The 27,715-nt window shown below is 41.4% G+C and overlaps 1 protein-coding gene across 6 annotated transcripts in view; it reads right to left on the bottom strand.

Annotated features, from left to right (window-relative positions):
- The window catches only part of DCUN1D4 (defective in cullin neddylation 1 domain containing 4), a 71,250-nt gene that overhangs the window by 7,082 nt on the left and 36,453 nt on the right, over nt 1-27,715 (bottom strand). For 4 of the 6 annotated variants that reach the window (XM_070372375.1, XM_070372377.1, XM_070372379.1 and 1 more), the window contains 3 exons: nt 22,108-22,178; nt 17,308-17,399; nt 10,573-10,681 (listed from right to left, as the gene is read on the bottom strand). In XM_070372375.1, coding sequence (XP_070228476.1) covers nt 10,573-10,681; nt 17,308-17,399; nt 22,108-22,178 — 272 coding nt within the window. The remainder of the gene's footprint in view (nt 1-10,572; nt 10,682-17,307; nt 17,400-22,107; nt 22,179-27,715) is intronic. The other 2 variants (XM_070372376.1, XM_070372380.1) reach the window with 1 other exon arrangement.

Raw genomic sequence — 27,715 nt, 5'->3', positions numbered from 1 at the left:
ACAGCCTGTCCTGCCCTCCCCTGGCCACGTACATCACCCTGCTCAAGGGTGCAGGGCTCACTCCGAGGAGAGGACGACAGTGGGAAGGGCACCCTCGTGGGGGCCCCCCTTCTGCCCCCGAGCCTCGTGGAGTGTTGCATTGCATGGCTCATGCTTCTGCAATGCACTGTGCAAGGAAACAGAAGACTTCCTCTTGTCCTGTCACGTGGGTGCAGCAGCAGCAGCATACCCCACTATGGAGCACCCTCCACAGTCCCATGGAAGAAAACCAGGGACCTGCTGAAAACGCACGCGGCACCACAGGACCGGGCCCCAGTTGAACAACAGCTCAGGCAGCGCTGGGCTGAGGGCATGGACGCTCTGGAAATGCTCTCCCTCTGAGGAGCCTGTAGTCGTTCACTAGACCTAAAGTCGCCAGTCTGGCCCTGATACACACTGTGCCTTCTTCCAACACCATCCACGTCCCCATCACAATGGACATACACTAAGGTGACAGAAAAGAAGATACAGAGGACCTGGACAGACTCTTGGAAACAGTGCAACCATCTGACAAACTGGTGATCATGAAGGATTTCAATGCATGTGTTTGGCAGCGATGCCAAAACATGGAGGGAAGGCATCAGACTCACAGGGCCGGAAAGCTGAACAGCACTCACTCACTCCTGCTCTGCCAGGGTGCCAGCCAGCAGCTCGCAATCACTAACACCATCTTCTGCCTAGCAAACAAGAGAGAGATATTATGGAGGCACTCGCGATCTGAACAGTGGCATCTCGCTGATCACCAATGTTGCCTGTGGGGAGATGTGAGGCTACGTGCAAATGACCATGACTGCAAACACTGCGGATTCCTGGGGACAGCACAACTGAGAGATCCCAGAGCAAACATCTACGAAACAGCAAAATGGAGACACGCCCGGGGGTTCTCTGACAGTGATCCTAATGGCATTCTCAAAGGTGTTCCCAACTAAGTGAACTGAATCTCCCAGGATGCTATGAAGCAGCCATCAACACTGAGTGTTGTTGTTGTTGTTTTTTAAATCACCTTAACAAATCCAAGGAATACAGCTAAAAACATCTAGAAGCCCTTCGAAGGAAATTCAAATAGTTCGCTGTCAACACTGACCCTGTGACTCTGCTCGTGGAGCATCAGGGTGAGAGAGGCAGACTTCAGCATCTCAAGGTCAGAATCTAAGCAGCGAGTACCTTGAGACAGACTGTCCAGAGTCAACCAGCACCCCCAAAGGCCCCTCAAGGCTAAGGGGAAAGCAGAAGAACTGCTCTCCCTGTCCACCTCTCGACCCACAATGTGCAGGTATGGATTTCACGGCTTTCATTTTTCTAAGACAACAAAACAAACAACTTTCATTGTATCCATCAAATACTAATAGGAACCAAGCAGGCTCCACACACACACACCAAAGACCTATTAACCCCCTACAATACACAACTAGATTCTGCTTTGTGGTCTTCCTTAAACACATATTTTTAAAAGCAGTTACAGATGTTATTTGCAGCTGTAAAACCAAAGGATCCTACTCTGAATATTCTAAAAAGCTATGTTTCGTTTATGGAACGAGAACGCACTCCTCAAGCTAAAGACTATTAACCACTAATGGAGTGAATAATGAAGTTTTATCAAGTTCTGATTTGACATTCAACTTTGAAAACAAATAGTGCTTTTGTTTATGTAAGACTGTTCAAATACAGGTCTTCCTGTAAGATGTGATAGTTAAGCTTTTTTTTTTTCTTAAATGGCACAGGTGACACAAACTAAAACAAAATAATTAATCAACTGTAAATATGTAAATATAAATATTACAAAAATGATTCTCCAAACATCTAGGTATTCAGACACGCTATGTCACAGACCTCTGTCAGATGACCAATTTCCAATTTTCCCAAAGTTTTAATAGTACTTGAAAAAGGGGAATGCTGAATTACTAAAATTATAAAGAAAAAAATCTTTAACATTAAAAAAGACATCCATAAGATTTCGGGAGAGGCTAGAATACATAAGAAACAATATATAAGTGCCCATGATCACAAACATGTTGATGGTGACAACCAAGAAACTGGTGACAATTTACGTGAAATCCAAAGGCTGTCACTGAAGACCTGTAATACAGGTCACAGAATTTTTATTTGAAACCATGGGGATTACAAAATATAAAGAGACAATGCAGTCTTCCTTATCACAGTTCAACAAACATAAGGCAAAAACAGAGTGCTAAAGAACATGAATCAATGTGGTTGTTTACAAAGCTGAAAACACAGCAAATCAGTTTTCTGAATGGGAGTCCTTTTTTTTTTTTTTAATTACACATTAGAAACAAGCAAAAAGGTCTTAAAACTCATGAGTGCCCTCTCACTGGGAAAAGTGAAACTAAAACAAGATGCTTAGAGAATTTACCCAGCCTAGTTCTCAAATAATAATGTTTGCAAGGCAATTACTTAATTAAGCTCAACTAGTGATACTTCCTTTAAAACATAAAGAAAAACAAAAAAGATCTTTCAACTGGCACAGCTTTTCCCCAGTCATTTTATTTGGTATAGATTCTATTACTGTACTCTTGGAAGATAAGATATTATTTGAAACCTGAGGTTTGTGTGTGTTAGTGGGCTTAGTCGTGTCCAACTCTTTGTGATCCCATGGACTGTAGTCTGCCAGGGTCCTCTGTCCATGGGATTCTCCAGGCAAGAATACTGGAGTGGGTTGCCATTTCTTTCTCCAGGGGATCTTCCCGACCCAAAGATTGAACCCATGTCTCCTGTGTTTGCAGGCAGATTCTTTACTGTCTGAGCCACTACGGCGTTACAAGCACCTGAGTAATGTCAATGAAGAAAAATTCAACCACTATTTCTAATTTTATGGCTAAATTTTATTGAGAACTGAACCAGCAACTGTTTTAAGTGCCTTATACTCAATACTCAAGTAATGCAAGAGGCTATTATTATATGCCTATTACGTGAGGCATTATTATAATCCCCAATGTATAAATAAGGAAACTGAGGCCCAAGAGTTAAATGACTGTCGATAAGAGCTGGGTCTGCACCAGGAGTCTGATTCCAAACCTGAGCATTTCATCGTATCTGCCGCCTTCTCAGCTCTTCAGAGTTCAATTCACTTTACAAACAACTGCTGAGCAAATTCAGCAATAACCAAAGGGTAACCTTAACGGTAAAGCCAACAAGATGTTCACAGGAATGAACCTGGGATTAAATGACCATATATTCTTCTACTTCTGTCCTCACCCATGCCTGCCTTCTGTTTTCCTCATAATTTACAATAAAAGTATAAGAAGTAGTGAAGAGTGTGTGCCCGTCTATGTCTGGTATGTTGTGGGTTGTGTGGAGAGGGAAACCAGACAAACACACTGGTTAAGAAATAAGAACTGACTCAAGTTAGAAGAAGAAATGAATCAAATGGTCACAGCAGATCTCAGGTTAAAGTTGGACAGAGTTCTCTGGTAACAGGGTGTTGAACACAAGACCCAACAAAATCTTCCTCAGCAAATCCTATGAGTAACATCCACAACCATTCCACTAGATGGAAGTGACTTAGACATTAGCTCTAACATGTGACCTCCTAGCACCTTCCTGAAACACCTCAAAAACTAAATAAAAGCACAGGCAGTTGGAAAAGTTGGGTGCATCACGGGACAGGCTGTGAGGACTAATTTCTAACAACAGATTAACCATAGCAGGATCACCTCTCAAGAAGGCGGGATTCCCACTAGTACCTTCTGCCTCCACAAAACCCTGTGAGACAACTTCTTAAAGCTTCACTGCAAGGGCTGAAAAGCCAGGACTCGCCCCTAAAGAAATCTCCCAGCCTTCTCTTGCTCACTGCCCTTCTTCTCTCTCACCCCCCAAAAGCCCCCTTCTACCCATCCAGAAGCCTCTCTGCCTCAGTCACTCAGAAAGCTCCACTCAGCTCCCATCTCCCCACTGAGCCTAGAAACTTCCCTCAGTCCTCCCCATCATTCTCGCCTCCCTGCACCTAGGCTGTGGGATGCGCTGCTGGAAGGCCTCCCACAGTGGGTCATCAATTCATGGTGTCAACTCTCAGCCAGGCTAAGATGCTGTCGTTCTCAGCGCCTCACTCAGCCCAACATTCACCCTTCTCAGAACCCCAAGAGGCAACTCCATCTGTGGCTTTCAGCACAGTACCTTGTCTTTGCCCCAGAGAATACAGAAAAAGCAAATTTAACTGATATGTAAGAACCAGCATCGGAGCAACCAAAAATATCACTCTATTTAGTCTTTTATCTCATTCTCTTTGTCCCATCTTATTCTCACTAGGTCCTTTTAAAGGAATCAAGCCAAAAATGACTGTTTTACTTAAAGGAATCCAGACAACATTTGTTTATAAAATTTATATTAGGGGAAAAAACACTAAGCATAAAAACATTCAAGACAAAATTCCACTTGCAGAAGAACTGGCCATTTCAGCCCAAGTCTCTATCCCCTCCCTTTCCTGAAACAGGACCCCACAGGACAGTGGCAGTTTGAGTCAGGAAGGTGGTGTGGCTCAGGGACAGAGCTCAGGCCCTCATGCTGTCCCCTCCCCTCTGGCCCTCAGTCTCATCATCTGCACAGTGACAAGACTGAACCCAGCGTCCTCCACAGTTTCTTTCAACTCTTAAGTGTCGCAATTCTCTGACATCTGTAAGACTATATGTAAGCTCAAGCCAAAGCAAACTTAGGAGAAAATTAATATAACTTTACAATCAAGTGCTATTTTTAATTGGCTACAAGGTTCTAAGGTGAGGGGGAAAACAAGCATACCCTTAGGACTATAATTTTGGTGGAGAGATGTTAAAAATGGGTATTTTATCTTTTCCTGGTATTTTACTATAGTTTCTTTCCAGGTATATTAAAGGGTGAAGTCAAAGTGTAAGTTGCTCAGCTGTGTCTGACTCTTTGTGACCCCATGGATTATAGCCCACCAGGCTCCTTTGTCCATGGGGATTCTCCAAGCAAGAATACTGGAGTGGGTTGCCATAGCCTCCCCTCCAGGGGATCTTTCCAACCCAAGGATTGTACCAGGGTCTCCTGCATTACAGGCAGATTCTTTATCAACTGAGCCATCAGGGAAGCCCCAAGAATACTGGAGTGGGTTAAAGGGTAATTCAGAAAATTTTAAAAATGCTACTGTGTGGGTCTTTGAGAAAAAGAAATGAGCCCCCCAGTGACACCAGCAAACTGTCTGGAGGTGCTTTCCAGGCTACAGCGAGAGAAGGGGGAACCCAACCCCAGCCCAGTGGAACCCCAACTCACTAAACTGGAAAAGACAGTTTGTGGATTTCAAGGAGGCATATAATTTGTGGGGCAAAATACCAGCGAGGTAGAACTGCACAGAGACCTGGGGACCCACACTGTCTCCCCAGTTGCTGGCTGAGGACTTGTCTTTGCACATGTGAGAGAAAACCGCCTGAGTCGGGGGAGAAAAACACTGGAGAAGAACTTGCAGAAATTCCCGAGCTCACACGGGGCTGGGAACAGCCTGAATTCTCAAAATACACAGGGCTTTGGGTGGAATCATCAGGAGGGTGTTATCTTCCTGGTGGGGTTATGTCATCCCTAGACTGAGGCTGCTCTGGACCAGTCCTTTCAAAGGAACAACATGATTCCAAGTAACTTAAATACATACCAGGAAAAAAATTTTAATCCAACATTAAAAGGAATACAACAAATCCAAGCAACCAACAACCTAAAACACAATACTCAGCATCCAATTAAAAAACAGAAAAAAAAAACTATCAGGAATACAAAGAAGCAGTAAAATATGACCCATAACGAAGATAAAAACTTTAACCAGAGAAAGAAATAAAGACATGACAGATATGACAGAACCACAGCACAATGCTGTTAAAACACCTGTCATAAACACATCCGAGAAGTTTAAGATGGTAGAAGAAAATATTATCAAGATGAGAGAAATGGATATAAAAAGTCACAAACAGAATTTCTAGAGATGAAAAATACAGCATCTGAAATGAAAATATACCAGCTGGGGTGAGCAGAAGAAAAGATTAGGATTAGAAGATACAGTAATAAATATTACCCAAAGGGAAACAAAAAGAGAAAACAAAAACAGAAAAACCTGAACATAGCCTCAGTAGCTTGTGTGACAGTACCAAGCATCTAACACAAGTATAACTGTAGCCCCACAAGGAAGAGAGAGGGAGAACAGGAGAACTACTTGAAGAAATAACAGCTGAGAAATTTCCCAGTTTAATACAAACTGTTTAAGTTCAAAGGCCTAAAAACTCAACAAATCCTAATCAGAGTAAACATAAGGAAATTATGTTGAGGCACACCATAGTCAACTTGCTGAAAATCAGTGAAAAGAGAATAAAAGCAACCAGAGAGAACAAAACAAGACACTATGTTCAAAGGCATTATGAATGACATCAGACTTATCATCAGAAACTCCACAAGGCAGAAGACAATGAGAGCCAGCATGAAAGCGCTAAGAGAAAACACGGTCAACCTAGACATCTTTATCTAGATAAGTACCTTCTAAATTGAAGGCAAAATAAAAGCTTAGAAACTCATCACCAGAAAATCTGTACTATGAGCAATGCTGAAGGAAATTTTTAGGCAGAAGATAAATGATACCAGATAGAAATATGGATCCACACAAAGAGAAGGAAGCACAGACAAGTGGTATATATCTGGGTAAATATAAAAGACATTTTTGGGACTTCCCTGGTGGTCCAGTGGCTAAGACTCTGTGCTCCCCAACACAGGGCCCAGGTCCAACCCCTGGTCGGGGAACTAGATCCCATATGCTACAGTTAAAAGCCCATATGCCGCAACTAAAGATACTGCATGCTGCAACTAACACCCAGTGCAGTCAAATAAATAATTTTTTTAAAGTTGCTTTTTTAAAAAAAGACATTTTTGCTTATTCAAAGCAAAAATGGTATCAATATATGCTATGAACTGAATGTTTGTGTTCCCCACTTCCAAGTGATGGTAATAAGAGGTGGGGCCCTCATGCCTGTGGAGGAACTCCCCTAAAACAAAGACTGTAGAGAGCTCCCTCCTCCCTTCCACCACGTGAGGTTACAGTGGAGACACATCTACCCTGCCAGCACGATGAGCTTGGACTTTGCAGCCTCCTAAACTGTGAGAAATAAATTTCTGTTATTTATAAGCTTCTGAGTCTCTGGGACTTTGTTAAGCAGCCTAAAGAGGCTAAAACAATATATTGTGAGATGTGTAACACATGTATAAGTAAAATGTGTGACACAGCAGCCTAAAGTACGGAAGGGCAAGATGAAAGTGTACTGTTATAAAGGCTCTTACATTATACACGAAGTGGTATAATATTATTGGAAGATAGACTGAGAATTTAAAGATGTGTACTGTAAAGCCTGATTAATCACAAAAAATAACAGAGATACAGATAAGAAGACAATAGTGGAATGGAATGATAACAATGGAGTCTAAAAAAATCCAAAAGAAGTCATGAAAAGAGGAAAAAAGAAATAAACATAGATGAGACAACAAGGGAAATGAACAGCAATACAGGAGATGTAAACTTAACCATATCAATAAACACATTAAATGCAAATGGTTTAAGCATCTCAGGACATGTACTGGCAGCCCCAACTATGCATATGCTATCTAAAAGAAACCCACTTTAAATATAAAGACACAAATAGGTTTATAAAGGATGAAAAAAGACATATCACATAGACTTTACTTAAAAGCAGAAATGGCTATATTTCTATCAGACAAAGTAGACTTCAGAACAAAGAATATTATCAGAGATAAAGAGAGACATTTCATAATGCTAAAAGGTCAATTCTTCAAGAGGACTTAACAATACTACATATATCTAAATCTAGTCTGAAGCCTCAAAATACGGTGAAATGAGAAAAGACACAAACAACAGAAGTAATTACAGTCAGAGAGTCTAATATTCGTCTCTCAGCAAATAATACAACAGTAGGCAGAAATCATTAGGATGCAGAAGACCTGACCACTACTACCAACCAACTTGACCTAACTGACATTTATACAACATTCTACTGAACAGCAACAGAATAGTCATTCTTTGCGGGCACACATAAAATATTCATCACAGCAGACCCATTTGGTCACATTTCAGACCATATATCTAGCCTCCATACCTGTTAGTGGACTGAGACTACACAGAGCATGTTCTCTGACCATGGCAGAATTAATGATAGATTATGTGGAAAAATCCTAGTAGTTGGCAAATAACACAACACACTTCTACATAATCAATGGGTCTAAAACAATCACAAGAGAAACAGGAAAATATTTTGAACTGAATGCAAATGAATATTTAACACCTCAAAACTTGTGGGATACAGCTAAATAAAACAAATTCAATAACAAATTCATCTTAGGGCATATTTTAGCTGAACTGAATCTATTTGGTAATGATGTGGCTGTTATTCAGCATTACATAACGGGGCTTTACATAATGGGGCTTAATTCACTGATATTTATTGATACTCTCCTTAAAAGGCAAAGATTTTTGCAGGCTGCTACCAGAGATAGAACAAAGAAAACACGCAGTCCCTTAAACTGTCAGAAAAAATGCAGGCCTGGACCTAAACTCCCAGGCCAAGCTAGAGGGGACATGAGGGCCATGTAAGTGATGATCCTATGTGATGGTGGAGCCAGGCGGCTTGGTCCAGAAGCTGGTGATGGAGCAAGCAGCAGGGATACAGACAAGGCTCAGACAGCGCTTGGCATGACAAAAGGCAGGGGCAGGTGGCAGGTTCAACAAACAGCTAGTTCATGGTCAGCAGAGCACAGACATCTTGTGGAAGGGGAAGCCTGGATGAGACTGGACTGCAATGGCCTGGGAGAACCTGGAGATGGGACCTGGAGCCAGAGCCTGAGTGTGTAGCCTGAGTAGGTCCTGGACCTACTGCTGAGCAACCAGGGGGCCCGAGTTCACCCCACTCCTTGGTGAAGGAGAACGAAACCATCCCATGCATCACTCAGCTGCTAGGGAAGCAACTGTGATGTCCACACGGTGACTGAAGTGCTATGTTCACATGGAGGCGATGGTGCTCATGGCTGAAGGTGGACAAGTGGCCCAAGGCTGCGGGAAGACGGACCAAGCCCTGCTGGTATGAGTGCCTGGTGAGAAGGGAGAGGGCGTGGACAAGAGGCCATGGGAGCAGTGCAGGCCATGAGCCCAGCCTCAACCCCAAGGATGTAGTAGAAGCTCAAGAGAGAGGCAACGGAAGGAGCCTGTGTGACAGACTGAGAAGGGGACAGACAGCCAGGTTGAAGGAAAACTGAGCCCAGTTCTAAAGCAGTGGATATGTGGGGAAATTTCACTCCCAAACAAGGAAGTTAGAAAATACAGTTGTTCTGGTGAAAAGGCAAGATGCTTCTAAACAAAACTTCAGCCATATGATAGGACACTGCTGACTCAGGGAAGAAAAAAATCTTGAGAAGGAAAACATTTAATCCTGGAAACTATGCATCTACTCTAAAAGCATCTGACCAACAACTTCTAGATACAATTATATAAATGCTATTGAGTGAAACACTGCATCTGCGTTTGACAGTATCACTTCTAACATCTATATATTTTCATGCATGTCCTAATTTTATTTGAGGCTGCAAAAATTTCACACGTGAGGACACCACACTGAACTTACTGCTGTGCTGCAGGTGCACCAGATCTCAACAGCAAATAAATTTTTGGCTAAACTAACAGAGCCAAAGTGAAGAAAAAGTGAAAAGATCCACATGGTGGATCTTTTCCTTACAAAAAAAAAAAAAAGAACTGTTACTGAGTTCTCTGCTTAAAAAATAGAAATTAAAAAAAATTACCAGTCAAGAAAGCCTAATCGCCGGAACCCACCAAACACACAAACAGAACAGAAAACTACCATCCTGCAATAGAGCATAATCATTATGTACCGGCCGTGGACAGTGAATGAACACAATGCCAAGTGGTGCCTCAGGATTTACTCACTACCTGTGGTGACCAGGCTGAAAAATACAGCTTTATTTCACTCTGGTAGAACCACCATCACAAACTTGGCCTGGTTCACTGTGTGACAAACAAGATGATCATTTTTCAAAATGATGACTAGAAACTACATTTGAATCCTGCCCATTGAAATTAGCTTACATTTGCAATTCAAATGATTTCCAGGTATGATCCAGCACCCCAAGTGAAACTGGCCTCGACCTGACTACCTTATTCCAGGAAACTCAATGGGTGAAGGTTTACTGTTTCGTGAGAAGGAAAAGCTTTTCCAAGCTTACCTAAGAGCTGTTTAGAACAATGTCTATGATGTACCCCTTTACAATTACTTCTAAGCCAATCACATGAGCTATTAAAGGCCTGTCACTAGAGCTTTGTGCTGACATACTACATTCTTGCCCAGACTCAGCTCGGGTGGAAAGTCTATGTGTAGAAGAGAAATTCTAACTAGCATCCTGGGAGTAGCTTACTCAACTTCCTTGCTGTAGCATGTAAAACAAACCTCAAAAGGCAGTGAAAGGGGGGAGGGGGGAGAGAGAGAGAAACATTTGGATAGGATCCAGAGGACTCACCCGTGCAAAGTCAAACGCATATCTGTAAATAAGTTTAAAGTTTGTAGAATCATTTAATAATGATCTTAAGTAATCCAAAGTATTTCTGAGTTTTTCTGTTGTATCACATCTAGAAAAACAGAATAAAGGCAAATTATAACCTGAGTTTTTTCTGACGTGGGGCAGTAATATAAAACACAATCCCAAAAGACAATAAAAACTCTGGAGTTGGAACACGTCCACAATGAGCTTTTTTCCCTATGCTTTTCAAGAAATGTCGAATGTACGGAAAAGCTGAGGGTCCTGTAGATAAGCACCCCCGTGCCCATTCCCTGGGTCCACCATGAACACTGTCATATCTGTGCTCTCACATACAAGCACTTTTTTCTGTGCCTTTTCAAAGGAAGTTGCCCACATAATGCCACTTTACTCCTAAATGCCTCAATGCCATCATCACTCTTAATATCCTAGAAATGTTAACATGTGACTCACGTGCAGATGTCCCAATCTTCCCCCAGCTCCTGTTTTCCATCAGAGATCCAGTCAAGGCTTATGCACTGCTCTCAGGTGTCTATCTCCTTAGTTTCTAGAAGGCATCCTGCCTTTTTTCTGTCTTTCTTGACAATCTCATTTTTGAAGGGACCAGATTAGTTGTTTTGCAGAATCTCAGTTTGTCAGATAATTTCCCTATGATTACACTTAGATTAAGCACTCATGGTAAGAACACTCCATGCTATGTGCTTCTCCTCCCATGAGGACAGTCCGTTCCATTACTGGTGATACCAAGATGATTCATTTGGTGAAGGTAGTACCTGCCTATCTCCACTTAAAGGTACTCTTGGCCCCTTCTAAATGGTGTGTAACCTCGAGGATGGTACCTTGAGACTGACAATCCTGTTCCTCAACAACCTATCACCAGGTGGGTTCAGCATCTGTTATGATCCCTGCCTAAATCAGTTTTACATTTGAGGATGCAAAATGGTGATTTTTCTAATTCTATCATGCTTTTACACTTACAGGCCGGAACTCTTCTATAAAGAGAGCTCCTCTCACCACCCTTCTTGGTTTCGGACTAAAGGACTTCTGCCTTTTACTCAGGGTTATAATCTGTTACTGTCCTCATTCTTCATGGTGCACAACCGTCCCTCCAGTGTCGTTCTGACACGTCCCCACCATCAGTCTCTGAGCGCATCCTCGCTTTCTGACACAAGATATTCTAGTTCACCTAGACTTGAAATCAGTTATTTCTCCAGGAAGCCCTGGTGATGACAACCTGTTTTCACAGGTAAGTGACACACTGTTTATTTCTCTCGTTCAGTCACTCTGTCGTGTTCAACTCTTTGCAACCCCATGGACTGCAGCACGCCAGGCTTCCCTATCCTTCACCATCTCCCGGAGCTTGCTCAAACTCGTGTCCATTGAGTTGGTGATGCCATCCAACCACCTAGGCCTCTGTCATCCCTTTCTCCTCCTGCCTTCAATCTTTCCTAGCATCAGGGTCTTTTTCTTAAGTAGCATCACAGTCTTTTTCCTAAGTAGACTATTTGGATATTGTTACAAGCTAACTTTCTGTTCCTAATACTAGCCTTTAAAATTGAGAACCAAGAGTCATCATTTTCACTGGCAATATTAAAGATTTTCAATGCTGGATGTGTTTCTCTGTGTTTCCCTATAGAGCTTTTACTTCCTACCAAGTATAGATAATACATATTACAAGTATTAACAATGCAATGATTTTACATACTTTATTAAACCAAAATATAGTTCATTATAGAACACACTGATTTATTTTCAGCACTAAAATTGTGAAATTTCTGCAATTTTTTTGTAGCCATCTACAAAAAGCTTCCCATGATGTACTGAGATGATAAAATATCTAAAAGTCAAAAGTTACAGTAAATGTTTCACATCTGAGTTTACAAGAATTTAGAATATCCTTGATTTCTTTGAAAACTAAAAAAGATTAAAATTAGGCTAACTTTAGAAGTCAGAAAAGGCTTCTTTAAGGGACTGACTTGTAAGGTGAGAGCTGAAAGATAAATGGAAACTAGATGTTTTTGGAGAGGAGGACCTTCTAGATTAAAGGAATAGTATGCATAAAGGTCTAGCAGCATGCCAAGCCTAAAGACTAAAAGAAAATCATGTGACTAGATAGAGTAAAAGGGAATATGGTCCAAAAAGAAGCTGAAAGAGAAGTAGGGCCAGACCATAAAGTTTTTGTGGTCCACAGTGGGGTTTTTTGTTTGTTTGGTGTTTTCTTTTTTGAATACCTAGAAACAATGGAAGCTACCTCCTATCATGAGAGTTACCATGATCAGGCTTCCATCTTGAAAAGCCTACTCCAGATCTCTGTGGAAAAAGGTTAGGAATGGCAGGGCGGGGGAGACACTGAGTGACAGCCTAGTTAGACAGTTAGTGCCAGAACCCATAGGGTTCATGGAGGCTAGAAGGATGCAGGAGAAAGCAGTGTGTGAGAACCTGTGAGGCAGGCGTAGGAGCAGAGCTTACTGTGTATTGGGCTCTCTGCTCTACGTTTTGATTTTCTTACCATAGATATATGAGTAATATTTTATTAGTAGTAATATGGGGGAGGAGTAAAGAGAAGGGAAACAGCTAACCCCCAAACACCTAAGACTGGAATTCCCCTCTTCATTTGGAAAAAAGGTTAAGGACCAAAACCACAGGAAAGCGGCCAGATTTGGGCCAGTTGGTTTAGTTTAGTTCTGCCCAGTGAAAGGAAGAAGAGTAGTTGCTTGTTTCAGCAGATCCTAGAGCAGGAACCACTGTAGAGCTGAAAGAAAACAGTGCAGCCGCAAGGTGAACGTGGAGTTTTACAGCGAGCTGCGGAGTCAGTCCAGCCGACACTGGAAAGATGTCCTGACACTGCAAGACGCACAGAGCCGGTCTGGAGAGTCACACGTAAAATGCCCAAAGCAATCTTTTACTTCCTGTGTCTATTAAAGAGAGGTTAGAGATGATGCTGTCAATAACGAGTTTAGTGTTAGTAGTAGTCGTTTAGTCCTGTCCAACTCGTTGCAACCCTACGGACTGTAGCTCACCAGGCTCCTCTGTCCATAGGATTCTCCAGGCAAGAATACTGGAGTGGGTTGCCATTTCCTTCTCCAAATAAAGAGTTTAATCTCCTTTAAAAGGGGCCTGGTCCCATAGAGCCCGTGGACTAACCCCCACCAGGGATCCAGGCCTCGCTGAGTCACCCTGTCTGAACCGTACGTTGCCATCTAGTGGCCACTCAACAAGGTCATCTGCAGACAGCTCCGTTCCAACAAAGATGTGAAGCAACAGGCTTGGCCTGAGACTTCGAAAAGCAGCCACATCATTCAGCCCATTTCCCCCAGCTTTCCTGTGTACCACATACAAGAATGAGGCAGTCACAGGGTGACAGTGCCGTGCTGCTAAGGGGCATCATATGCCACAAGAAAATATGCACATTTTGTGGAATCACTGCTTATTTGAACTGTGCTGCTGAAACATAGTCAGAAGTAACAAGAATGAGGATAATCTTCAAAGGTTATACACTCAAAGGTAGTTCTTTCTATTACCCAGGAACAGCCTTCATCCCTTCACTCAGTCAGCCCAGAGGTATTTTTCCAGCCCATCATCAGTTCTATGCAGTTAGCTACAAGGCTAACATACTTTTTTGGTTTTGTTTTATTTAGCTTAAATACTCTATAAGCTTAATTCATCAGAGGTAACCTTAAACCCCCATGCTGGAACAAGACAAAAAATAAAACAGTCAATTAAAACAAGAGCTGGGAATTTCCTGGCAGTCCAGTGGTTAGTACTCTGTACTTTCACTGCCTGGGGTATGGGTTCAATCCCTGGTCAGGGAACTAATACCCCACAAGTCACATGGCAGGGCCAAAATAAGAGCTGTGCCTTCTTTAAGAACCATCGCAGGAGCGTGGAGATAAATGTTCTCTTCCCTACCAGCTGCTGTCACTTCTTCCAAGAATCACAAAATACAGCCCTGGAGAGGCCAAGCATGCAGCTCCTCCAGACAGCGTCCAGGAGACTGATTTCTGGGTGCCCCATATTCCATCGCTTCAACCTTCTTGGTTTTAGGGACACTACCAGAGACATCCAGGAAGTGGCAGATTCAAAACTCCCTGGTTCTAAAACCCCTGGGCTTCCTATTTCTAGCATGCACCCACAGTACAGTAACTTCAAAAAAAAAGTCTTTTACGCTTTAATTTCCTCTTGAGTCCAAAAAAGTTCACTTGACAGGTTTAATAAACCCAAAATGAGAAAAAAGGAAAAAATTCCAAATAGAAGACAAAATAGATCATTCAAAAGATGGACTATTTTCCATCTTTAGAAGACATAAAAGACTGGCCTCTGAGTTTTCTTATTTATTGGGTGCAAATACCTTATAAATACAAGTAGCATAAACAGAAGTGACCTTATTACTTTTGGATGTTTTGGCTGAACACTGCTTCCAAGCTCCTACCTCAAATGGACTTTGTCTTGTTCCTGGCTTTTGTTTCCCCAGGACCTAGAATTCCGTGCTTGGCACATCACTGCCACTCAAATATTTGCTGAACAAATGATAGATTTAGGGAGGCACGAGGGAGAGGGGGGTGGAAATTCATAAAACTTGAAACTGCACTATTTTTGAACTACAAAGAACCTTAGAGGTTATTGTAAGTAATCATCTTCACCTCACTGATGAGGAAACTTACTCTCAGAGTTTCACATCACAAAAAGGAAGAAGATTCCTCTTTTTTTTGCAGTGAATCAGGTTTGTTACTACACATTAAATCTCAAGGACTGAGTGGCAGCACTCTCTGGGAATCCACCTGCACCACTTGTGTCACACAAAGCATCAAGCAGAGTTCCCAACAAAGCGCTTGTGGAGCACCCCCTACCCCGAGAGCATACACGCAAGGCTTCTTTCAGGAAACCGCAAAGTTCAGTTCCCAAACAACGTGATCCTCAAAACATGAGCAAGGCCTTGCACTGGGTAATATTCTTCTGTAAAGGCAAACGTAAAAACAAACCTAGAACTACATAAAAATGGGAAATTATACCCTCTTAAGACAAATGAAAATGTGCCTGAAAAAATGCTGATGATACCTCCTCTAAAGCCTTGAATAAAATCTTGATTTAACCTTGCATTCATCATTACAAGGGTACTTAAAAAGGAGCAGCCATCCTGTGTTCTATCCGGAAAGCAACAGAAAGAGGCAGCGAGGAAAACGATGCAAGAGTTAGTAGGCTTAACATCATGAGGAGATGTTTCTCAACAGGACGAACACAATCCTATGAGATCCCAGAGACTTAACCCCAAAATTCTAGAGCATGCTGAGCAAAGTGTATTTGCAAAAGGGTGATTTGGCTTTTACCTAAAATGCATGTGTCATCAGATAATAGTTGTTAGAGGAAGAATGTGACCGAAGAATCAGAAGTCCTAGGTTTTCTTCCTACCCCTAATCCCATCACAAATCACATACCCCTTTGAAACCTTTGTCTCCTCATTTGTAAAATGGACAGGATGACGTCTGATCTGTCAAGGTAGGTGTGAGGATCAAATAAGAGAACAGTGAAAAGGCCTCATAAAAGTGTACTAAAGCACAGTGAAAATAAAGTACTGTTACCAACGACAAAGGGACAATGATATTAAAAGTTGACAAATTTCTAAATTATTTAAATAAAACCAGTAAGCCACTCAATTCCAATTTTAATACAAGTCTATTATTCCTACTTAAAGTAAAAAGAAAAAGCCATTCCAAGTACTTTAGATCAGTTATTCAATACTATCCCAAGAATTAGCACTTCCTCTTTTAATATCATTTGAAATGTTTCATCATTCACCTCATTTGTATCTTTCAGTGGATAAAAGAATGACAATTTATGTTTTCCTGAGTGAAACTCTTAGCAAACACACACACATAAACACACACACAGACATACATGCATGTAAGCACAAAGGGAATACATAAAACCACTGATTTTTTCCTCAACTCTGCACCAAGTAACATAAACAGAATCTTTATTATTATTAATTTTTAATCACTAGAGTAATGAAATTTTAAATTTTCACAAAGCTAATGTGAGAATATATTGAATAAAAGATAAATATCTTCACTTGTAAGTTACACTTCACTCAACTGTTCTCACTAACTATAAACCAGATGCTAACACTATGATTTTAAACCTATGCTGTCGAACATGGTAGCCACTAAACATATACAGCAACTGGGCACCTGAAATGCAACTAATGAAGACTGAGATGTATCATAAATGTAAAATATACACCAGATTTCGAAGATTCAATATGAAAAAAAAAGTAAAATCGCTCAGTGATTTTTAAAATATTGATTAATGTTAGGATGATAGTATTTTGGATATTCTGGGTTAAGTAAAATACATTAAAATAAATTTTACCTGTTTCTTTTTCCTTTTTTTAATGTGGCTATTAGAAAATTTTAAATTATATAATGTGGCTCACATATATGAGAAAAGGATGATCCATTTCTATTGAGCTGCTCTAGAAGAATACTAAAATAAACAGTGTACATTATATAAAAACTTCAATTGCTAAAATTTATCCATAATAGCCCTCTCCTCCACATATGAAAATGGGGCTTGGTCTTCATACCTGTAACCACAGATGAAGCCTGCCCAGACCCCCAAGGGGTCACCCAACCCAGATGAGGTACCAGAGGGAGGCCATCAGCCAGGGGAGAGCAAGGACCCCCACTCCCATCCCCATCCCAGGGCAGCCTCAGGACTTACTGTAGAGAAGTCATTCCTTTTAACCATTCCTGTAGAGTAAAATAACCCATATTTTGTGCATCCAATTTCCAAGCTAGGACAAGCATAACTACCTGTTTAAAACAAAACAAAGCAGAAAGACCAATCAAATCAGGAGAATAGATCTCAGCAATTAAATACATTAACATCACACCAAATGTTCACAGTAGTTTAGTCACTGAAATATGAACAGGGTAACTTGAAAATGAGTTTTAATTTGGCAAACATCTAGAAGTTTGATAATTCAGTCTGCTGATAACGGTTTGGATACACGTGACTTCTGTTGATGCCTGATGGTGAAAGTATAAAGGGATTAACCTCTCCAAAGGCTGGCTCTGCAGTATCAAAACTGGAACCAGCAGTTCCACTTATGGAAGTTATCTCATAGATACACCTACACATGTACACAAAGCTGAACAGGCATCAAGACTTCCTACAGGACCATTTGTAGTAGTAAAAGACTGAGAACCACCAAATACCTGCTAGTAAGGGACGACTTAATACACCTTTGCTAAACACATTCTATACAAAGGAAAACCATGTCACTATTGAGACAAATGAAGTGGAGCCATCAACACAAATATGGAACAGTTTCCAAGACTTGAGTGAAAATGAAGAGAGACGCGCAGAACAGAGTGTTAAAACCCAACAGGTAGGTGGTGGGACAGACAGTGGACATATCTGTAAATTCAACTCTAAAGGGGGGAAGATGATTTTAATGTAGCCCAACATTCCCTGGTGGCTCAGACGGTAAAGCATCTGCCTGCAACGCGGGAGACCTGGGTTCGACTCCTGGGTCACGAAGATCCCCTGGCGAAGGAAATGGCAATCCACTCCAGCACTCTTGCCTGGAAAATCCCATGGACGGAGGAGCCTGATAGGCTACAGTCCATGGGGTCACAAAGAGTCGGACACGACTGAGCGACTTCCCTTTCACTTTCTTTCACTTTCCCAACATTCCACTTCTATGGCGCTGTGCCTGCAACAAGCACAGGCTGAACAGATTGCCACTCAGTCACTTCTCAGTGGGCACCATCCTTGCCTTTAGTGGGTCTTCTGAAACTCTGCTGATGTGAGCAACTGTGACAACTGGTTTGTGGCACTGCTCATCACTTTTTCACTTAGATGTTTTAGAAAAAAGGGTGGCACCAAGATAGTTATGGAGAGTTTAATAAATACCTGAAGGTATAAAAGACAAAATTACATTTTGAAGATGCCTCCAGCTGCAAGCTCTTTGGGGTTCTTACACAAGGACAGAGCTGAGGCCTTCTAGATTAGGGAGAGAGGAGGAAGCCCTCCCACCTCATCTACCTCAAGACCCAAGGCAAGATGAGGAGTAACTTAAAAACAAAGCATGCCATTCCTGGAGAGGTGACGAAGCAGGATGGGGCCTTCCTAGGACCAGCCTGCCACTCTGCAAGGCTGGCAATCTCTGGATAGTCACTCATACAGAAGGAACTCGAGTTCTCAACTGGAGAGCACACATACCCTGAACGGCTATATGTCTATTTGTTGTAATAAAAAAAAAGGGCAATGGGAAGAAAATACATGTTCCTATAATACAGTTGGCTGGGGACAAGCAAACGTGGCATTTGGCAGGTAATCTCATTTCTTTACACCAGAAGAACTGCCCCACACCATTAAACTACAATCTGGGTCAGACGGTGCCCAACTGGGTCAGATGATGGTGATAATGAGAGGAAATCAGGGTGATATAACATAAAAAAATGAGGCAAGCAAAGACATGGAAGCAACCTAAATGTCCACAAACAAGGGAATGGACAAAGAAGACGTGGTACATATACACTTTCTAATTCAAACCTGATATGTTCTCAAACAGTATCTATACTCAATCTTCTATTAGAAAGATTAATTAATTAATTAATTAATTCTGCATAAACACTTGTTAAGTTAAAAAAAAAAACAAAACAGTTATGACAAAGGAACACACACACACAGTATGCATGTAATGAGGTCAAACAGCCAAAGCAGTTGTCACAATGGGAATTTCTTTACACAAAACAGACCTCTCCCTAGGACAGCCAAGAAGAAGCTAACTAAAGAACTTCATCGTTACCTTAGTAAATGAAAGCTGACCTGAATTTTACAAGCCTGCTTAAATTTCATAAGCTATAAATATCAGGCAAGGGGAGGATTTTAAATACTTAGAAGTGCTCACTTATCAATATAGATAAGCCTTTAAAAAAAACTATTTCAGTGTTTGTTTTTCAAACAATTTCTAAAACTGGGATGCATCCATACCTGATGGCTTATCAGATTTACTTAACATTTTTCCCTTTAAGTGATGAATAAAATAATAAAATTTCTATTAGTGGCATCTTAAATTGAAATACAATAATAAATACTTTGGAATAATAGTCTGAATTGGGTCTTTTAGTCTTCTATGTGATTCAACATTTCAAGATTATTTATATTCCTACAGAAATGGAGAACCAAAGACTCATCATTACCAAAAAAGATAATAATAGCAACTATTTTTTTATTGAGTTCTGGTATTTGGGGGCTTCCCAGGTGGCGCCATTGGTAAAAGAATCCACCTGCTAACGCAGGAGATCAGGGTTTGATCCCTGGGTTGGGAAGATCCTCTAGAGTAGGAAATGGCAACCCACTCCAGTATTCTTGTCTGGAAAATTCCATGGACACAGGAGCCTGGCGGGCTACAGTCCAATGGGGCCACAAAAAGTCGGACACGATTAAGCGACTGACACACACACTCACTGGTATCTGGGGGTGAGGAACTTTAAAGAGCTGGGCCTTGCTAGTTTTTTGCTTAGAAACAGCTGCAGCACTCCTCCCACCCAATAGGCCTTTCTCCCCTGAGAGCAGATGCCCACTTAATCCCTCTGACACCTGCGGCCTGACACCTCCCAATTTCCCCACCATCAGGCTCTGCTGCCCACCCCCCAGATACATGCTGACTGCCGTTCCCTGGGTAGAAACTTGGGACTCCTCTGAGCCAGCTCACTCTCGCCCCTCTTATACTACCCTCCAGAAAACACTTGTCAACCTTAGCTCATTCCCTGTCAGAAAACTTCCTTCTTGAAGTCAGTGAAATGTTCTTTTCTGTCTACGTTCTTTTCTGGCTATGGACCAGATTAAGCACAACACTACTGACCCAGCTGTCCCCAAACCTTTGCACCAATCTGAATAATGTATCAAGACATCTGAACTAGAAAGATGGCTTAAAACTCAACATTCATGGTATCCAGTCCCATCACTCCATGACAAACAGATGAGGGAAAAGATGACAGATTTTACTTCCTTAGGCTCCAAAATCACTGTGGACAGTGACTGCAGCCATGAAACTAAGACGCTTGCTCACAGGACGGAAAGCTATGACGAACCTAGACAGCATATTAAAAAGCAGATATCACTTTGCTAACAAAGTTCTGAACAGACAAAGCTATGGTTTTTCCAGTAGTCATGTACAGATGTGAGTTGGACCATAAAGAAGGCTGAGCACCAAAGAATTGATGCCTTTGAATTGTGGTGCTGGAGAAGACTCTTGAGAGTCCCTTGAACTACAAGATCAAACCAATCAATCCTAAAGGAAATCAACCCTGAATATTCATTGGAAGGACTGAAGCTCCAAAACTTTGGCCACCTAATGCAGAGCCCACTCACTGGAAAAGACCCTGATGCTAGGAAAAACTGACAGCAAAAGGAGAAGAGGACAGCAGAGGATGTGATGGTTAGACAGCATCATCAACCTGACAGACACAAATCTGAGCAAACTCCAGGCGATAGTGAAGGACAGGGAAGCCTGGCATGCTGCAGTCCATGGTGTCGCAAAGAGCTGGACATGACTTAGCAACTGAACAACAACTTGAACTAGATCACATTCAAATTAAAAATACAAGGCAAAAATCAGTCCAAAGGCTCTTTAGAAAATTTAAAGTGTTACTGGGAGGAAGCGGGGAAGATGTAAGGCATAGAAATGGTAACAAAAAATGTTTAATAAAATTTCTTTGTGAAATCTCCAGGAGCATGACCTATCAGCATGGGCACCAGGTTATCTCACCAATACTCTGATGAAAGGGATGATCCCTTGGGAGCTCTACCAGCGTATAAATTCATTGAGGATGTAAGAAGTATTTGTTAAACTGGGGGCTGTAATATTAAACTGTACAGCTAATGAGCCAGGGCATTTATATACTTTTTCATTTTACAGTAAGACAGATGTGGGAATAGGAAAAATATTCAATAATAACATGATGATAAGAATTAGGCAAAAATAATTAAGCATGTAAAAAACTTTTAATTGAATTTTTTAAGGGAAATACTTAGGGCTTTTACACTAAAAATCAATCACTGTCCAAGCTAAATTCAACTGGAAGTGAAAGCTGTGAAAAATCCTTGATAATTACAACCTATTCAAAACTCTTATAAATAATTAATTATTCAAAGTCCTGGACAAACTCTACATTAGGCTGGAACAACCTCAGAGGAGGACAGACACAGTGCCACCAGTCCCCAGTTATCTGTCATCGGAGGTCCACACGCGCACTCCACTTTTTAAACGTCTAGTTCAGTTACTTGATCAGTGAAATTAAGAAATTAAATGAGAAAAAAAATGACTAACTGTAGTTATACCATATCAACTGCAAAAAAAGTTCTGCTTTACAAACCAATTCAGAATGGTACTTATTTCTTAGATTGCCTCATAAAAACTAACATATCCTTACTTCTTCACTGTTGCATTATTTGTTGAGAGACAAAATCAGATCAACTGATTTGCCCAAATTAGTAAGTTAGACTTACATTTTCTGGCTCGACACCAATGTCTTCACAGAATTTCTCCATGCCCTCAGGACCTACAACATCATCAGTACCTGTGATGAAATGCAATTTATATAAAGTAAATCTAACCATGTACAGATACTATTACTACTACTGTAGCATTATACTGTTAAAATACTTATTATTAAGATCAAATAACACCTAAAGACCATAAACTCTTTCTGAAGGAAGAAATTACCAAGTGTAAGTTGAAAAATATTCTAGAATTTAAGTTCTATCTTTAAAGGATTCTGCTTTGCACAATCATTTACATCAATTTATGGCCAAGTCCTTCAACCTACAAATAGATGTACATATAATTGATATCTAAAGATAAGGTTATAGGTATTCAATTTCTATTCTTTAAAGTAGCTTATAAATCTCTATTCTTATTTTGATAATAATTTCAACACATAAAATAAATTTTGGAAACACAGTAAAAAACCACCTAATATTCTTTATAAAATTAACTGGGAAGTAATATAATTGTCTCTTTTACACAGAAAAAAAAAAATCAAGCAGTCTTTTTGTTCTACACAAGGCAATAGCCCTTTTTTCACACTCCATGTTAGCTCTCTCTCTTCCTGAAAGAAATGTCCACACATCCCAGCTCTATTGCATCCCCACTCATTCTTCAACCACAGCAACTGTTTTCTGTTCCTCTCCCTCCATGGAAACTCCCCTTGCCAAGGCCACCCATCAGCTCTAATTACCACATCCAATAGACACAGTCCGTCTCTGTTTTATGTGGCTTCCCTGGAGTAGCTGGGATTATCCTTCCATAGTGTCTCAACCTGGGTCACCACCTGAAACGGAAGGCCTCATCCCACAGCACCCTTCTCCTACATTCTCAAGAGTCAATCAGTGATCCAGTGTGCTGCCAATTTTACTTTCCAAATATTTCTTAACTGCTGACTTATCATGCAGACGTCACTCTCTCACTTAGATGACCACAGCAGTACCCTCGGGGTCTCCCTATTTCCAGAGCCTCACCCCGCTCTGACTCACCCTGCACACAGCCACCTGGAGGGTCCACCTCAAACATAAACTCCATTCTAGCTTAAAATCCTTTGATTTTAAACTCCCTGCTATCTATGGATGAAGGCCAAAGTCTCTGGCATATCAAATAAGGTTATGATCTATAGCCACCCTTCCTCTTCAGCCTCGTAACTTTCCACCTTCAAATCAAATTTCCCAGAAATAAAAGAATCAAATAAATATTGCTGAATGAATAAAAATTAGGATCCAGAAATACCGACCCACGGTTTGCTCCGCACACACACCCTGACATGTGGCACTACTGCATGGTACTACACGGGGTACTACTCGTGGGGCCTCAGTCCATCTCCCTCTCCCCTCTTCTCATGTGAGCTCCTTCCATCTTGAAGATGGGAACCATACAGGCAGTCTTCCCAACTTCCCCACCCCCGTCAATGGAGGCCAGGCCAGGCAGTCCCCATGCAATGCTAGGAATGCTGTACCCACATTTGCATCAAGTCCCAGCTCATTTACCTTCCCTTCTAAATTCCAACAGAGTAAGAGCTATTTATTCTTCTTATAATCTCAACCTACTACCCTGGCATGAAGTAGTTGCTCCATAAATTTTATTGAATGAATGGATGGATATCAGAATACAAAAATCACTCTACAATCTTCCATAGCCTTCAGATGTACCAAGCTGCCAAGATCAGCAGAATCCATCTAAATGCCTTTGTTATTCAAATATTATCAACTGGGCACATCCTGGAGCTATCACTGTAGAAGTAGCTGATGAGGAATAATACATGGTCCCTGCCCACCAAGATTGGAAATAAAGCACAAGAGTAATTTCAATACAAAGTAATAACTAGATCACAAAGTATAAGGTGGTTGGTCTCAACAAAGCGTGACAATTAAATCCACCTTGCATGCTTATCGGTCAGTCCTGTGTCACTTTTCTCTCTTCTAGTCCTTGGCTTCTCTTAAAATCCAAACTCAGGCTCTTCCACATAATCTAGCCAGAGCAAATACTTTTTCTGCCTGCTTTATTTTCCTTTTAATCACAAATGTGTTATTTTATCACAAATAATTTCGTTTCACATAATTCAAATCTGTTACCTTTTTTGGGACTTTTTTTTTTTTTCTCCTTTTGTTTTACATGTTTTTCAATGTATCCTTAATTTTGTCTTATTACAGGAAAATCAAATAAGACTTTACTTAATTTTTAATTTAGTTTTTTGGGCAACATTAATACATACAATGATATGAAATTTCAATTAAAAGTAAAACTGAAAATAAAAGTGCTAAAAAAGCAAAAGTTTTCCTTCTAACCTTTCCCTACACCCCAGAAGAATTTCTTTAAAAATCCTTCCTCAAATGAGCTATTTTATAGAATTTTAGCCACAGTAAATATATACATATTTATTTCTATAAGTTTTTCAGGCATTTCTCTTTGGCCTCCAGGTGCCCAACAATCATTTCATCTTCAATGAATGATTTTTTTTGCCTCCTCCTTCCCTGTATTTATGCCCCTTCTTTCTCTTATCTAACAAGATTAGCTAATAATCTCCCAAAACAATGGCAAATAAGAAAGAGTGAGAATGGGCACCCTCTCCTCAGTCTTGACTCAAGTGGGAGTACAGCTGGCATTTTACCATTTGGGTCTGTGTGTGCACATGGGCTTCCCAGGTGTCCCAGTGGTAAAGAATCTGCCTGCCAAGGCAGAAGACCCGGCTTCAATCCCTGGCTTGGGAAGACCCCCTGGAGGAAATGGCAACTCACTCCAGTATCTTTGCCTGGAAAATCCCATGAACAGAGGAGCCTGGTGGGCAACAGTCCATGAGGTCACAAAGAGTCAGACACAACTGAGTGACTATACCACGTATATATGCATGTGTGTGCATATACCTACATGTGCACACTCATGTATATTATACAAATGATACATGAATACATTCATATGGTGAAACGTTCAAACAGAGAAGTCCAAGTGAAGTAAAGAGAAAGCTTGCCTTCCTCTTCTCCTTACCAGGCAGGCATGTATACTCTTGGGCCACTTTGCTACGTATTTGTGTATGTGCAAATATATAGTGAGATGTGGTTCTGAACTTGTTTATCTACACACATGGTTCAGACCGTATCCTGCTTTATTTTACCATCTGGTAATATTCCTGTGTAAACACCCAGCTGATATTCTGTACACTACTCCACTGTAGGTCACTGTGTGTGTGAATTCCATGTTTCGTAGTCCCTACCCTCATTCCACTACCGTTAAGTATTTGAGCTATGAGATTAAAGAGCAATGATATCCGATGGAAGTATCCATCTATTTCTAGCCTGCTAAGAGGTTCTGTTTGTAGGAACAGATGAGTTTTTAGTATCTACTGACAGGACTCACTGGAAGGTGGTTACACAAAGCTGAGGGGAAAAAAGGCACTTCACAATCTTAAAAAATTTTTGTCTTTGGTTTCTATACTTTGTGATCTAAAAAAAAAACCTCTTTCTCTGCTACCTATTCCTGAGCCTGGCAAGCCACCTGCCCTTCCCCTGCCTGGGCACAGGGCCTGGGGGTCTCCCAGCTGGCTGTCCCACTCATACCCTCTCCAACCCCACCTCCCCTCCCTGTCAATGCTCATCACAGTGATGGCGCTTCTCCATTTGTCTGTTTACCACACAACAAAATGAGCTCAAGCACAGCACTTCGACCATCCACACGCACTCCATAGCCTGGCATGCAGCAGGCCCTCAAAGGTTTGCTGAGGTACCCTGGGCAGTGGTGACATTAAGTTTCCTATGCTTTTTTCTTTTTTTTCACATTTTATGCAATGCCATATGCATCTGTGTATTTTATAAAAAACAAGGTTTTAACAGCATGGTTTGCAATGGCATGACTCATATTACTTTAATATTTTATCCTAAAAAAATTAAAACAGAGCTTATCAGTCAACATTACTTAAAGGCTACCCATAATCCTGTTATCTCCAATAACTTTTCCTTTTTTCTCATTATCATTCCCATGCACACATTTAGATCTATTTGTAATCACACTGTTCATTGGGCTTATGGGTGTACTGACACTATCATTTATCTGTAGAATTGAGCAATCTTAATCTAACAAAAGGGCTTCCCAGGTGGCTCAGCGGTAAAGAATCCTCCTGCAATGCAGGAGACACAGGTTCAGTCCCTGGGTTGGGAAGATCCCCTGGAGAAGGAAATGGCAACACATTCCAGTATTCTTGCCTGGGAAATCCCATGGACAGAGAAGCCTGGCGGGGAATAGTTCATGGGATCACAAAAGAATCAGACATGACTTAGCGAATAAACAACAATCTAACAAACAGGCCACTCGCTAACACAAAGTAGATTAAAAGTAGGTTTGAGGGAGATGGTTTAAAAGCTATGGAATGCCGCAGTGATATGATACTAGAGGTCATTTAGAAGGTAGATATACTGACAATAATCTAGAAAACAGCAGTCCTCCCACTTTCACTGCTATTTTAAGTAGGGGCTCCTACCTAAATATATTTAACCTTTCCATAATCGCACCACGCTGCATCACTGGGACGAAAGGGGCCGCTCTGTCTCCTTCACCCACAGCCCACTGCTCCTGACCCCCAGCCCCACTCTGCTAAACCAAAACACAGCTCTGCTACAGGACCTAATTCAAAGTAGAGATGAAGAGCCTACAATCAGGACTTGCAGAACTTTTACAACTCACATGTGTGAGCTTCAGTGTGACTTAAATGTTGGCACTTGGGTACCTGCTCTCACCTCTTATTCTTAGATATATTTCAGAGGGTGAAAGCTATTAGATAAATTATTTATGTATAGCTGGTTATTTTAATGAAAAAGAAATGAGATTCCAGCTTCAGACAGAGGTCTAAACAAGACACTCCCCCAATCTTGCCCTCAGCAACACTTTCTAAAGTCAGAGGACTAGAGTACCACAGCACCAAAGTGAGTAAACCTATAACCACAGAGAACAGGACAAGAGCCCCAGTTGAGGGAGTTTCATTTATCAAATCTCTGAGAATCAGAAACTGAGTTGACAGGAATTTTAAAAGCCAAGAGGCTGTATCCTAAGAGGTGCAAAGGAGGGCTAGGCTCAGGCTACGGGAGGGCAGAGGGCAGAGGTCAGGGCAAGAGGTGGAGCTGAGAGCTCTGGGAAGAACGAAGGTCCATCTGTGTCATGGGACTGCACGGCCAAGGTCCCCTACCGCCCTCCACTCCACTCTGTTCAGTGTAGGGGTCAACCCACAGCAGGTGGCTATCTCCCAGGGACACAATCATCCCACAGGGGAGGGCCCTCATCCAGGCACTGGGGCCCGCACCTCACTCTCTGTTCCCAGACTGGCCCAGAGCACAGCCTGTCAACCTTCCTGGGGCCCCTCACCATGTGCTTTTCCTGAACAATACTGATCTACAGTTTTTATTCATGTGGTTGGGATATTACAAAATGAAAGCAGGTACCAGGTGGAGATTTAGTTATTCCCAATTTCAAGCCATTTTTCCTGATGAGATACAAAAGAAAAGGGAGGGGGGTATAAAAATAGGGAGCCATACCACAGAAACTTCTTGCAGTAATGAACCCCACAACGAATCACCTGGCAGG

The sequence above is a fragment of the Bos mutus genome, chromosome 6 (genome assembly GCF_027580195.1).
Source record: "Bos mutus isolate GX-2022 chromosome 6, NWIPB_WYAK_1.1, whole genome shotgun sequence".
In the NCBI taxonomy this organism is placed as follows: domain Eukaryota; kingdom Metazoa; phylum Chordata; class Mammalia; order Artiodactyla; family Bovidae; genus Bos; species Bos mutus.
The sequence above is the reverse complement of the archived record's forward strand: the minus strand, read 5'-3'. Positions and strand labels throughout refer to the sequence as shown.